Source organism: Phoca vitulina, unplaced genomic scaffold, assembly GCF_004348235.1.
Source record: "Phoca vitulina isolate PV1807 unplaced genomic scaffold, GSC_HSeal_1.0 scaffold26, whole genome shotgun sequence".
NCBI classification, from domain to species: Eukaryota; Metazoa; Chordata; class Mammalia; order Carnivora; family Phocidae; genus Phoca; species Phoca vitulina.
In genome coordinates this window covers 180,452-195,954 of record NW_022589729.1, presented here as the reverse complement: position 1 = coordinate 195,954, position 15,503 = coordinate 180,452, and the positions used below count along the sequence as shown (strand labels likewise).

General features: G+C 43.1%; 1 protein-coding gene across 1 annotated transcript in view; it reads right to left on the bottom strand.

Moving 5' to 3' along the window:
• The window catches only part of ATF6 (activating transcription factor 6), a 206,831-nt gene extending 191,720 nt beyond the window's left edge, over positions 1-15,111 (bottom strand). The window contains exons 1-2 of the mRNA XM_032422384.1: positions 14,982-15,111; positions 1,736-1,812 (exon numbers count right to left, since the gene is read on the bottom strand). Of these exons, the coding sequence (XP_032278275.1) occupies positions 1,736-1,812; positions 14,982-15,033 (129 nt within the window). The 5' untranslated portion in view covers positions 15,034-15,111. The remainder of the gene's footprint in view (positions 1-1,735; positions 1,813-14,981) is intronic.
• Between the last annotated feature and the right edge of the window lie 392 nt (positions 15,112-15,503).

Below are 15,503 nucleotides of genomic sequence, written 5' to 3'. Positions count from 1 at the left end.
TGGGATCATGACCTGAGCCGAAGGCAGACGCTTAACGACTGAGCCACCCAGGCGCCCCAAAAGAACCCCTTTTTAAATCAACCCCCTTTGCTTTTTTCTCTTACTTGAATCTACACATCAAGAAATTAAGCAGCCTTGTACCTTCAGCAACCAAAAATATCCTCCAACTTCCTTAGCCTAAGTAAACCAAACAATGAAGCCTGCCTGAGTGCTAGCAATGCTTTTTAACATGCCCAACAGTGGACATGACCTACTCCAGGATGCTTCCTACTCAGTATTCAGCCAAAACGGTCAAATACCTTTTACAGCATAAGAATTTTATCTGTACGGAAACTTAACAGGCTTATTTTATGTAAAGTGAAACGTATCTGTGCTTCTATATTCTGGCTCTTCTATGACTTCTCATGGGAAACTACTAACGTGTGGAAGAGAATGACACAATTTTAAAGCTGGCAAGGGCCCTCAGACACCATCTAGTCCAATCCCTTAACTTTATACTAGAAAAACTAAGGAACTGAAAGACTGAATGCCTTATGTAAGGTAAGAATGTTAATTATAAAACGAGGATCATATATTTCCCTGAACCTTTCAGACTAACTACAGTATGGTAACTTGGTAGTTTAAGCCGTAGAGATTATAAACGAGTATCAGTTGCTTAGGCAACCTCCCAATATTTAAAGCTAATCTGGGGCACCTGGGTGGCTCAGTCAACTAAGCATCTGCCTTCAGCTCTGGTCATGATCCCGGGGTCCTAGGATCGAGCCCCACACTGGGCTCCCTGCTCAGCGGGGAGCCTGCTTCTCCCTCTCCTCCCCGCTCGTGCTCTATCTCTCTCTCTCTCTCAAATAAATAAATAAAATCTTTAAAAAAAAAAAAGCCAATTTAATCAATAGATCGCATTCTCAAACATCTCATAAGGTAAACAAAAACTATCAAAATTTCATGTACTGATTAAAAAGTATATCACGTATTCTTACTCTCTTCTATTGATGCATAGTACAACTGCTAAATTATTCTTTGAGAAATGTCTGAGAAACTCACTAAGCATTACATATTTTTGTACTCAGGTTAATAAGGGCTTAAAAAATAAGTAACAAATATCCAATCTGATTGATGTACATATAAAATCACTGTTCACTTGAATTACTCCCCAAGTGAAACAGCACCTCATCCATTAAAGAGTAAGACAAAATAAAAGAGTTCTATAGGCCAATGTACTATGTACTAAAACAAAAAAGAAAAAGATATTTTTGAGGCCTCAAAGTGCTATAATAATAGCTTATACACAGACTTCTAACCATGCACAGGCAAAGGTAAGGACATGTCTAAGTTTCAGAGCTTTCTATACTAAGGATACGTAACTTTTAAAAAGGAAGTTAGTAAGTTCTGCTTGACTGGATCCATGACTCACATACACCCTTTAACATCATCATTTCCCTTATGCAGCAAAGTATCTATAAAAGCCAAAAAGTAGGCAGTTAAGTGACTTTTCCAAAGTCACCCAACTCTTGGTCAAAGGTAAACTTAGAATACCAGTCTTCTCCCACCAAGACCAATGCAGTTTCTACAATCCTAAATTTACTGAGTAAAAAATGGCTGCTAACTTTCACACTTAATACTAAAAATTATTTAAACTGAAATCACTAGCCTAAACCTGTTATCCTGAAACCATCTTGCAATAATTAGAAGATTAAATATCACATTATTCAGTAATTCTCCCCTAGTAAATACTTACATAAGTTTCCTTTGCTGCATCCAATTGCAGGTCATCAGTGTCTGTGAAATAGCCAAGTTCAGCAAACAGTGTAGAATCTTGGCACAAAAGGGTAGAGATTAAAAAAAGAAGAAGAAGAAGAACAGAGATTAATTGTCAATTCAATATTTCAATAGGAGAACAAGCACTGTACCCCTAAGCCAGCTCTATTAGGGGTTCTCATTAGCCATTACTATTATTGATAAACTCCAGCAGTGTGAATGACAACCAATTCAAAGCTATTTCTAATTCATGTATTGTTTTCCACATCATTTTTATCTTGTGATCTAAATCCTTACACCAGGGATTAACAAACAAGTTTTATGTCAGGTCACATTGGACTAAATGATAGTGACTTTTACTAACAGGAATTCTGAGGCTACATCTGGGCTCAACATGAAAATGTACCATGATTAGAAAGGGGAACCCTGGGGCGCCTGGGTGGCTCAGTCGGTTAAGCGTCTGCCTTCGGCTCAGGTCATGATCCCGGAGTCCTGGGATCGAGCCCCGCATCGGGCTCCCCGCTCAGTGGGGTGGCTGCTTCTCACCTTGGCCCTCCCTCCTCTCATGCTCTCTCTCTCTGACTCACTCTCCCTCAAATAAATAAAATCTTTAAAAAAAGGGGGGGGATCCTCTTACACTGTTGGTGGGAATGCAAACTGGTACAGCCACTATAGAGCTACCCTATGACCCAGCAATTGCACTACTAGGTATTTACCCAAAGGATACAAACATAGTGATCAGAAGGGATACATGCACCCCAATGTTTATAGGAGCAATGTCCACAATAGCCAAAGTACGGAAAGAGCCCAGATGTCTATCGACAAATGAATGGATAAAGAAGACGTGGTGTACATATACAATGGAATATTACTCAGCCATCAAAAAGAATGAAATCTTGCCAGTTGCAACGACATAAATGAACTAGACGGTATTACGCTAAGCAAAATAAGTCAGTCAGAGAAAGACAAATACCATACAATTTCACTCCTATGTGGAATTTAAGAAACAAAACAGATGAACATAGGGGAAGGGAAGGAAAAATAAAATAAGATGAAAATTGAAAGGGAGGCAAATCATAAGAGGCACTGAACTCTAGGAAGCAAACTGAGGGTTGCTGGAGGGGACGTGGGTGAGGGGAAGGGATCACTGGATGATGGGCATTAAGGAAGGCACCTGATGTAATGAGCACTGGGTGTTAAATGCAACTGATGAATCACTAAATTCTACCTCTGAAACTGAGGAAAGAAAGAAAGAAAGAGAAAAGAAAAGAAAGAGAGAGAAAGAGAGAGAAAGGAAGGAAGGAAGGGAGGGAGGGAGGGAGGGGAAGGAAAATGTACCATGGCTGATCAGCAGTGATGATAGAAGAGGAATATGGCAGCCCATGGACCTCGTATTTGCCATCCAAGCCTCGGTTAAGGGTACAACCAACTTTCTATCTAAACAATAAAGGCCTCACTTACCTAAACCATTAAATTTATTTCAGCAAATCTAACTAATTCCAATTTCCAGATAAGATTTCATTATAGGGGCACCTGGGTGGCTCAGTCGTTAAGCGTCTGCCTTCGGCTCAGGTCATGATCCCAGGGTCCTGGGACTGAGCCCCGCATCGGGCTCCCTGCTCTGCGGGAAGCCTGCTTCCCCCTCTCCCACGCCCCCTGCTTGTGTTCCCTCTCTCACTACGTCTCTGTCAAATAAATAAACAAAATCTTTAAAAAAAAAAAAAAAAAAGGATTTCATTATAAACCAAGAAGTTTATGGACACAGAAAATGCTCTTTAATAAACGAGGTTGAAACTTCCTGTAGAGATAGGTCAAGATGCTGAAAAGGCCAAAGGCAGCTGATTACCATACAACCTGTGAAGTGTCCATTTTCTCTAACGTGTTCAGAATCTCAAGAACTTCAAAGAGTTTTTCCAAATCTAAGTTTGCTTTTGTACTCCCCAGTATCATGCCACTGAAACTGCTCTGCTCATTTCCTCGTGTAACATACAGGAGTTACACCACCAATCTATCATAACTCAGCCAGTGACAGAATCATTTCACCAACCTACAACAAAATAATACCTAGCAAAGGGGCGCCTGGGTGGCTCAGTCGTTAAGCGTCTGCCTTCGGCTCAGGTCATGATCCCAGGGTGCTGGTATCAAGTCTCATGTCAGGCTCCCTGCTCTGCGGGAAGCCTGCTTTCCCCTCTCCCGCTCCCCCCTGCTTGTGTTCCCTCTCTCACTGTGTCTCTAGATGATAAATAAAATCTTTAAAATAATAGTAATACCTAGCAAAAAATTTTGTGTAGTAGTAATGGAAGGTTATTCACACAACTCTCACAAAAGGATGACCTAAGACTCGGACGCAGAGCCAAAAACACATAAGCAGATAACTGTGGCTACGTGCCCCACACAGAGGCTGAAACCCTTGAAAGAGTTCTCTCTACTGTTGCCTCTCATTTCTCCTCTCCCATTCTTTCTGGAGCCTGTTTTCACCAAGCTCCTCTCCCACACACACAAATAGTTATTATTGTCACCAACGACCTCTACGTTGCTAAATTCAATGGTAGATTCAAGGTCCTCGTCTTACTTGACCTATCAGCAGCACTGGACGGAGTTGATCCTTTCTTTTTTTTTCTTTTTTAGATTTTATTTATTTATTCATGAGACAGAGAGAGAGAGAGAGAGAGGCAGAGGGAGAAGCAGGCTCCCAAGGAGCAGGGAGCCCGATGCGGGACTCGATCCCAGGACCCTGAGATCATGACCTGAGCCGAAGGCAGACACTTAACCATCTGAGCCACCCAGGCACCTGGAGTTGATCCTTTCATATTAATTGAAACATGTGCTTCACTTGGCTTCCAAATTACCACACTCACCTGATTTTCCTTCCACCTCACTGCTGACCCTATCTTGCTGGTTCCTCCTCATCTCCTGGCATGAAATAGTCCCTGGGATCAGCATAAACTTTCTATCTACTCTACTCCCTTTGTGATCTCAGCTGAGTTCATGGCTTTAATAGCATCTATATGCCAAGAATTCCTAAATACACATCTGCAGCCCGTACCTCAAGATGCACGTACATACTGGGTACATCTCTTAAGACCTCTTGGAGGTCTCAGACGTAGCACATCCCAAACTGAGCTCCTGATCGCCCCCAGCACACCCCCTACTGCTCTGTCCTCATATCAGTTAATCACAATTCAATTCTCCCAGTAGCTCAAGCCAAAAACCCTGGTTGGAGTCACTGTTTACTTCTCTTCACTCTCCATATTCAAACTACCAGCAAATCCCATCAGTTCTGTCTTCAAACTATATATCCACATAATCTGGTTTTTACCTTTTCTTCCCATCTTTCCTTCCCCTCCCATCTTTCCTTTCCTTCCTTACATTTCCCATGACTGAGATGTCAGCTTCCGAGGAAGCAGGGCAATGAGGATATGGGGCTCTGTGTCATCAATTGTAGCAATGTGCCTGGTATCCAAGGAAATGGGATGGCGCGTGAGAGAGGGGGCTGTCCAGTGTCGGTGGCAGCACGCCCAGGCTGCCAAGGAAATGGGGCAGGAGGGAGACAAAGTGGCAGATGGAAGAGGCAGCCTGAATGTTTACGAGAATGACGACACTGAACAAATGGCTTAATCAATTGAGCAAATAATGAAATACATCTAAAATACCTGAAGCCAGGTTTCTCACTGTCCAAGAAAGTATGCACAAACATGGAAAGGAAAGAGCGTAAGAGAAACCTAAGATGTTGGACTGGCATTGGAAGTATTGGTATGAGCCCATTTCTAAAAAATACATACACACAGAAGAGTTATAGATGTTTGTATACATGTGTATATCTATATACACACATACATGCACTAGTTCTGTGGGCTGAAAGGTCCTAGAACGGTGATATCCCAGCAGCAATGAAAATACTCTGTGGTCAGATCCTGGATACTAACTGCCATCCTCCACTAAATGAAAGTCCATTAAAGAGCTCTTTGGAGAAATGGCTGATTCCAGAGCTGAAGCAGGGAAAGCGCAAGACAAGAATGGAAAATCTTGTTGTGACAGAAAATAAGGAAATTCTCCGAGAATGATTGGAATATGTCAAAAGAAAAAAAAAAAAGAGCTGATATGAATGGATTCCCACTGGTCAAACTGGGGAAAATCTGGGCATCGAAATAAAATGGGAGTACCAAATTTTAACCCACTGAATCAAATAGGAGTCAGTGGGTCCATAATGAAATAAATACACACATACACACACATATACAGAGAAAGCTCTTTCTTACAGTACAATGTCAATTAATAAATGCAGACAGAATGACAGCAGAGACAATCACCATTTGACATTAGAGTGGTAGTTGATATAGGCAGGAACTATCAGTGGAGGCTAGGGCTGGTGGGTGGAGGTTTAACAAGGAACAGGATATTGGTGTGATGTCAGATTATCTCCCCCAAAACAGCAATCAAAGACAAAAGGGGAAATAGTGACTTTACAGTGGCGAAACCTGGCAGATACCAACTGGCGCATGTGATCAAGATGAACCTCACCTTGGGACAGATCAACATAGTGTTGTGATTCTCCGAGAAGAGCACAGTGTGATCTCTCTGGCATTCCAGCCACAGATGCATGGCCTGATTCTGGTCATGAGAAAACCGTGGGCAGACCCAGATTTAGGGTCATCTTGGAGACTAAAACACCTGTATTCTTTAAGACTGTCAAGGGCACAAGAGACAGAAAAGGACTAAGAAACCATTCCAGACTAAAGGACATTAAGGAGACCTGACAAGTAAAAGTGATGTGTGTTTGCAGGGAGGATTCTGGTCGAGAAAAGAAAAAGAGCCATTATTAAGACAGATGGTGGGGCGCCTGGGTGGCTCAATCGTTAAGCGTCTGCCTTCGGCTCAGGTCATGATCCCAGGGTCCTGGGATCAAGCCCCGAATCGGGCTCCCCGCTCGGTGGGAAGCCTGCTTCTCTCTCTCCCACTTACCCTGCTTGTGTTCTCTCTCTTGCTGTCTCTCTCTGTCAAATAAATAAATAAAATCTTAAAAAAAAAAAAAGAAGATAGCAAGAGGGGAAGAATGAAGGGGAGAAATCGGAGGGGGAGACGAACCATGAGAGACGATGGACTCTGAAAAACAAACTGAGGGTTCTAGAGGGGAGGGGGGAGGGGGGATGGGTTAGCCTGGTGATGGGTATTAAAGAGGGCACGTTCTGCATGGAGCACTGGGTGTTATACGCAAACAATGAATCATGGAACACTACATCAAAAACTAATGATGTAATGGTGATTAACATAATAAAAAAAAAAGACAGATGGCAAAATCTGAATGGCAGCTGCGAGACGGATGGTAACATGTCAATGTTTATTTCCTGACTGGAAGGAGTACATGGTAGTAATACAGGAGTATCCTTGCTTTGCAAGGAGGGGATACATACTGTAGTATTTAAAGATAATGGGTCAACACATCTCTCTCTAATGAAAAAGAAATGAGGTAAATGCAATAAAATTTAACAGGGAATCTGTGTGAAGGGCATGCAACTATTCTTACTTTTCTTTAGTTTTGAAACTATTTCAAAATTTAAACATCTAAATAAAAATATGTGGGGGGGGGGGTGCCTGGGTGGCTCAGTGGTTAAACGTCTGCCTTCAGCTCAGGTCATGATGCCAGGGTCCTGGGATCGAGCCCTGCATTGGGCTCTCTGCTCACTGGGGAGCCTACTTCTCCCTCTCCCTCTGCCTGCCGCTCTGCCTACTTGTGCTCTCTCTCTCTCTCAAATAAATAAAATCTTTAGAAATAAATAAATAAATAAATGTCCAGCTCTTGATTTCAGCTCAGATTGTGATCGCAGGGTGGTGAGGTCGAGCCCCTCATCGAGCCCCACATCAGGCTCCACACATAGCGTGGAGTCTGCTTGTCCCTCTCCCTCCCCCAGCCTTGCACTCATGCACATGCTCTTGCTCTCTCTCAAATAAATAAGTAAAATCTTTAAAAAAAAAAATAGTCTCCAAAATCTTCCTGGTAACTTGAAATTTTAATGTTTACTAAGATAAGTTAAATGATGGATATTTGTTGACTACCTAGATCATTTCCAAATAAAATAAAATACTGAAACATTAATTACTGAACATAGGTTTATCCACTTTTCACTCAATGGGGAGTCTGCTGGAGATTCTCTCTCCTCCCTCTGCCCCTCTCCACTCACACGCACGCTCTCTCTCTCTCTCTCAAAAAATAAAATAAAATAAAAATCTATGTGTGTATACATTTGTATATGTGGATGTATTTGTATATATCCATAATCCAACCACCCCCATTACCTCCACTGCCACCACTGCAATTCACTCAGATCACTACATTAGCCTCCAAATGTTCTCTCTGCTTCTGCCCTTGCCCGCCCTTCAGTCTATTTTCAACAGAGCAGCTAAAGTGAGACTGTAAAAACACAGGATATTATTGGGAATCAGGATTTTCACAGAAAAGACATGTAACCCAGCAGGGAATGCTTTGTCCAGTCGGGCACCCCTGGACTCCCTGTACATAAGTTCTCCCAATAAACCTATATCTCAGAAAGAAAAAAAAAATGTAAGTATATAATGTAAGAAGGTGAGAAAGAACCCTGTCGTACTGGCTTTGACCTGTAGGTATTAGTATGAATTCACACTGTTTAAAAATACCTATTTCCTTGTTCTCAGGAGGTACCTGATGAAATGTTTAGGAGTTTCATATTATCTGTAGCCTACTTTCAGGTGATGAAAGAGGAGGGAAGTATGGGTAATACTGAATGTGGCAGAATGTTAACAGTTGGTAAATCTAGACGGGGGAATATAGGGTATCACTGTAGTGATCTTTTAATTTTCTGCGGTTTTTAAACAAAAACCTCTCTGTGGTTTAAAAACAACTGAAAGTAGGTTAATAAATGTATATCTACCAAAAATCCCCAAAGCATCCATAAGAAAGTGGTGGTGCTGGTAACCTCTAAAGTATCTCTAAAATCTATTGCCTATTCCAACGTCCTCTTCACCAATCTCACATAACCAATATTTAGATGTCCCTTCACAGTAGCAAACTATGGTAGCTATTATTTTTAACTTGCTCAGCAAGCTTTCCCACCTGACCTTGACCTGACCATTTATTTATTCATTTACTTCTTGTCAGTTTAGTAAGATGAGAAATGGCCACCAGGTTTAACAAAATGGAAATCGGGGTGACCTTAGAGCAGCTTTGGTGGAGTGGTGGAGCCTGGCTGCGGTGAGACAATAAGGAGAAACTGTAGTCAGTGAACATGGTTTGTTTTTATTTTTTCCTTAAGAATTCTGCTGTAAAATAAAGAGAAACACAGTAGCAGCTAGAGGAGACGTAACATCTAAAGAGGGTTTGGAGGGTTTTTTCTTTACTCTGAATAGGAGCAACAACTACACGTTTATTGACCAGTAGAGATGACCTAGTATAGAGGGAAATGATGACATACGGGGAACAGAAGGAAGAAGTCTCGAGCAACACTCTTGACTAAAGAGGAGGGATCTACAGCACATGTGGCTCCAGTGAGAAGCCATTTGTTCCCAACAAGGGAAGAGAAGGTAAATATGCTGCTAGGTGGGTAGATGAGGTCATGGGAGATTGTGGAAGTTCTCTTCTGATTCAAAGGAAGGGGGAGGAGGTGACAGAGGTTTGAAGAGAGAAGAAATTTCATAAAAACAACCATCGAAGTGGGAGAATGAGAGGACCAGGCAAATATGATCTGCCAGGCCACACCTCAAGGCCTGTTTCAGGTTACTATCATAAATCAGTTAGATTTAACCAAGCTTGTGGTTCATCCAAGAGAGAACTACAAAACACAGAAACAAGGTGCTGAGACTGTGAGTGAGGGAAGTTATAAGGAGTGCCCAAGGAACTGAACTGGGTAAGGGGGAAGTGATGACACAGAGGAAATGGGGAGCAGTGAAAACATGGCAGGGTCCCAGCAGGACCACAGGGACTGACGGAACGCAAAAGAGAGTGAGCTGGTAAGACAGGAGGTGGTGGGCCGAGTGGGGGCTGTTGAAAAGGGGACTGTTACCAGCACTGACAAGGTTTCAGCTTATGATCAGGGGAGGAAATGGCTGAGACAGGGTGGAAGGCCAGATCACTGGTGGAGAGGAGGCCGAGGAAATGAGAGGTCAGGATATTTAAAGTACTTCTGAGTATCTGAAATCATCCAAGGAAGGAATGTTGGAGAAAAGTGACAGACGTAACAGGGATGGGTAGAGCACAGCATGTTGTGACAATGTGAAATTCAAACTGGATGTTTCTTAGGGAGGATGAAAGGAGAATGAGCTGAACGTAGCAGTGAAAAACAAGAAAGTTGACTATCCCACCTTTAGACGCCCAAATGGCAAAAAGGATTCGAGAATCAAAATGGCCGCCATTCACCAAGCCTTCAGAGAAAGCAGCAGCCACCAGGAGAGTCAGGCTGCGGTCAGTGCCGGAAGGCCAACTTTCACAGAAGAGACTGAGGATATAAAAGAAACCAGAGGGGCGCCTGGGTGGCTCAGTCCTTGAGCATCTGCCCTGGGCTCAAGTCATGATCCTGGGATCCTGGGATCGAGCCCCGCATCGGGCTCCCTGCTCCGCGGGAAGCCTGCTTCTCCCTCTCCCACTCCCCCTTCTTGTGTTCCCTCTCTAGCTGTGTCTCTCTCTGTCAAATAAATAAATAAAATCTTAAAAAAAAAAAAAAAAGAAATGTGTTTAAACAAACAAACAAAAAAAGAAACCACAGAACCAGATAGAAGCTTCTGATATTGGTACATATACCTCGCATGTGGTAAAAGATTGTTTCTGTACAAAGTCAAGACAGGGAGGAAGGGAGGGAAAGAAGACAAGGAGAGGAAAGACATGCAGGTGACAAATAAGCATATGAACACATGCTCCACATCATAGGTTACCAGGGAACAGCAAATTAAAACGACAATGAGGGGGACGCCTGGGTGGCTCAGTCAGTTAAGCGTCTGCCTTCAGCTCAGGTCATGATCTCAGGGTCCTGGGATGGAGCCCCACATCGGGCTCCCTGCTCAGTGGGGAGCCTGCTTCTCCCTCTCCCTCTGCCTGCCACTCTGCCTACTTGTGCGCTCTTTCTGTCAAATAAATAAATAAAATCTTAAAACAAACAAACAAACAAAAAACCCAACAAGGTGGGGTGCCTGGGTGGCTCAGTCAGTTGGGCGACTGACTCTTGATTTCGGTCATAATCTCCGGGTCATGAGATTGAGTCCCATGACTCTGGGCTCAGTGGGGAGTGTGCTGAAGATTCTCTCTCTCCCCCCGCCCCCACTCACGCACGTGCACACATGCACTCTCTCAAATAAACAAATCTAAAAAACAAACAAAAAAAACAACAAGCTACCACACACACTTATTAGAATGGCTAAAATCCAAACACTGGCAACATCAAATGCTGGTGAGGATATGGAGCAACAAGAAAGAACATTCATTCATTGCTAATGGGAAGGCAAAACAGTACAGCCATTTTGGAAAACAGTTTGGAACTTTCTTTCAAAACTAAATATGCTCTTACCATATGATGCAGCAATTATGCTTCTTGCTATTTACCCAAATGATCTGAAAACATGTCCACACAAAAAGTTGAAAATGAACATAGCAGCTTTATATACAACTGCCAATATTTTAAGGCAACCAAGATATCCTTTGATATGTAAATGGATAAACAAACTGTGCTATGGACTGAATTGTGTCCCCCCAAATTTATATGTTGAAGCCATACCCCGCAGTGTGACTGCAGCCAGAGACAGGGTGGTCTTTAGGAGGTAATCAAGATTAAATGACAATTTAAGAGCGGGGCCCTAATCTGATAGGACCGTGGCCTTACAGGCAGAGGGAGAGAGAGAGCCTTCCCCACCCCCCCCTCCACCTCTCTCTCCCTTCACTCCTCTCCCTCTCTCTTTCCTCTCCTGCCTCTGCCTTGTGAAGACACAATGAAAAGGCAGCCATCCACAAGTCAGGAAGAGCCTTCACCAGAACTTGACCATGCTGGCACCTGATCTCAGACTTCCAGCCTTCAGAACTGTCAGAAAGTAAATTTCTGTTGTTTAAACCACCCAGTCTACGGTATTTTGTTATGGCAGGCTGAGAGACCAACACACCGTAGTACATCCATACAATGGAATACTAGTCAGTGCTTTTTAAAAAAAAAAAAAAAAAAGAGCTATCAAGCCATGAAAAATCGTAGACAGATCTTAAATTCATGTTGTTAAGTGGAAAAAGCTACCTACTGAACAATTCCGACTGCATGACATTCTGAAAAAGGCAAAACTAGATAGATAGTGAAAAGATCAGTGGTTGCTTAGGGCCCAGGAGGAGAGAGGGAGAGATGACTAGGTGCAGCACAGGGGATTTTTTAGATACATGAAACTCTTCTGTCAGATACTGTACATACATGATATTAGATATTCGTCGAAACCCACAAAATGTACAACACAGAAGGAATCTTAATGTAAACTATGGACTTTAGTTAATCATACTGGATCAATACTGGCTCATCAACTGTAACAAATTCACTACATTAATGCAAGATGTTACCAATATGGAAAGTTGCAGGGGGGGTGTAAATAGAACTCTATGTACTATCTGCTCAATTATTCTGTAAATCTAAAGCTGTACTAAAAAGAAAGCCTATTAAATATTAAAAATAATTATGTGAAATCCAGGGGGCGCCTGGCTGGCTCAGTCGGTACAGCATGCGACTCTTGATCTCAGGGTTGTGAGTTCGAGCCCCATGTTGTGTGTGTAGAGATTACTTAAAAATAACTAAAAAATCTTAAAACAAAATAAAATAGAGTAATTATGTGAAATTCAGATTTCAGTGTCCATAAACAAAGCTGTATGGGAACATAGCCACACTCATTTACATGTTCAGTTTACGTTGCCTATGGGCCTCTGGCTGCTTCTGCACTCTAACAGCAGAGTTGAGTAGTTGCAACAGAGACCACAGGACCACAAAGCCTAAAATACTTACTATCTGGACCTTCACAGAAAATGTTTGTAGACCACAGCTCTAAATTTCATTACCCAAGTTAAAGGGAAAAAGCACATCCCACCATAGGCTGTTCTGAGCTAATCACTTTATTTAATTATTCAAAGTTGTTAGAGTGATAAGTACTAATTACATAATCTGAATTTTTAAATATCACTGGCCACCTTCTAATATTAAAAAAAAATTTAAATAAATCAGTGAAGTCTTTGGATACTCAAAATGGCAACTCCCAGAAAAAGAAGCCATATTCTACTGAAAAACAGTAGCAAAAAAGTAGTGTTTCACTTTAGCGCCTGCAAAATCTATCCTGCTTACTAAACACCTAACAAATCAGAATTAAAGTGAACAACTAAGAGAAGATTGTTAACAGTTTGAAAAGAGAAGCCTGGAAAACAATAGGAAATGGGCACATTCAGGGAGGGGCAGGGCGGGATACCTGAGTTAAGTCAGTGAAACAACTACAAAGAACCTAATGCTCTGTTAAAGAACATTAGGACTACGCCTCCATTTATCAAATTAATCAGGAAAATGCAGCCTGAGTATCAGAAGACAAAATAATGCTTTGAGGAAGTGCCCCACAGTTGCAGTTTAAGAAATATCATGAAAATGTAACAGTTGACTAGCTGAGAAAAAACCGTAACTACCTGACACTCTAGATTTATTAATAACTGGGAGGGGGTGGATCTTGGGAAGAATCAATCTACAGAAATAATTAAGGAAAGCATTATAGGGGCACCTGGGTGGCTCAGTTGGTTAAGCGACGGCCTTCGGCTCAGGTCATGATCCTGGAGTCCTGGGATCGAGTCCCACATCGGGCTCCCTGTTCGGTGGGGAGCCTGCTTCTCCCTCTGACCCTCCTCCCCCCTCTCATGCTCTCTCTCTCTCTCCTTCTCTCTCTCAAATAAATAAATAAAATCTTTAAAAAAGAAAAAAGAAAAGAAAAGCGTTAGAGAATAATGACTAAGAGCAGAGGCTCGGGAGGTAGACAAACCTGGTTCTGATCCCCCTTGTGCCACTCACTAGCTAGAAGATTGAACATTCACTCTCCCTCAGCCTCAGTTTTCTCATCTGTAAATTAACAATAACTCCTTGTGATGTTGGAAGATTAAGAAGATAATGCATGTAAAAGCTTGCAGGACACCTGACACAAATGAAGTGCTAGGTAAATGGTAATTACTATTACCACTACATTTGGCTCAGGATAACATACTTGAAATTGACAGTCTACAGTTTTTCCAGCAACAGCTAGGAAATCCACCAAGGGCTGAAATAAATCTCTCACGTCATAATTTTAGAGAAGTCCTGTCCTTGAAAAGTCAAATGAGAACTTCAGTTCAGTAAACGGAATTGAGATTGCACTTTGCTACTCAGAATGATGGTCCAAGGGGGAAAGATGAGCATCAGTCTGGGTTCCTCCCCCGCCCCCAATTCCAAAGTAGGTGAATGGCGTAGGCTCAACTAGAGGGCCCACTCGACCTATGCAATCCCAAATTCTCACTGAAGCCCAAGACCAGCATTAGTATTAGTCCCGCAACAAAGAGAAGAATAAAAGGTTCCTCTAAACACCTAGATGACGGTTTCCCCACTCTGATTCCCACTGCATTCCATTCCACTCTTCCTGACCACAAAACCAAACAAAAATATACGAAGCAAAAAAAAAAAAAAAATTAGAGCTGTTTCTGGAGGGCAGTCAGGATTACAACAGTTTTTAAGAGTTAGGGCTAGGTAGTCAGGGGCCCAAGGTCAGGTGCTTTGGTTCTCTGCCAAGATGGACATCAGCCTAGATCAACAGTGGCAGCTGCGACATGAAGATCTCTGTAGACACTCCCATTCTCTCACACAAACACGGACAGACACACTCCACGGCGATCACCGCCCACATCCCACCCTGAGAAAACAGCTTACAGCCTTTTGGGTGGTCACAGCCATCCGGCCCTCTACTTCTCACCGACGCCCTTTTCACCCCCACACAATGATCACCTAGTACTTTCCCAGCGGAAACGTTGAAAAACGATAATAATTCCAGTCACGCAACATTTTACGCTCGCTGTTGCCAGGGCAGAAACCGACCGGCTCGGCTAGACTCTTCCAGGGAGGACCGCGGACGGAAGCGACAGGCTGGCCCTGGCTCCCGGAGCGGAGTCCGCCCACACCTGTCTCCGCAAGTGCGCGAAGGAGCGAGAACCCCCGGCCGGCACCGGCACGTTCTCAGCGGCCACTCACCCCAGTCCTCATCGGCTCGGTGAGAGAGGCCCGGGCTAAGAGGGGACTCCATGGTGCCGGCAACGCCAGCCGGCGCCCGCAAGCCCCACGCTCCGGCGGCCTGGAACTCGGTGACTAATAACCCGGACGGCGGCGGCAGGAGGACAAAATACCCCCTACCGCCCTGCGGACGGTGGCCGAGTGAAGACAAAGTGCTTCTACTGCCCGGGGAGCTTGCGCAAATCAGCCAAGAGGAGCGTCGGAGACTGAGCTCGTTTAAACAAATCGGCGAGTATATTTCCCTGTGGGACTTTTCGGCACTTTCTGTCCCGCTGCTTTAAGGAAAAAAAAAGAAAAGAAACACACATAAACACTACTTTGGCTAAGTAAAATGTACTGATAATATTTTTAAAAAAGGAAAAAGGAAAGAAAAGAAAAGTAAAAGCCCTCTCCGAACCTACTGGCTTGTTCCCTGAATATCTTTAATACCACAGCGTAACTATCTCAGAACAAAATCAGAGACCAATAAAGTAAATTCGATTT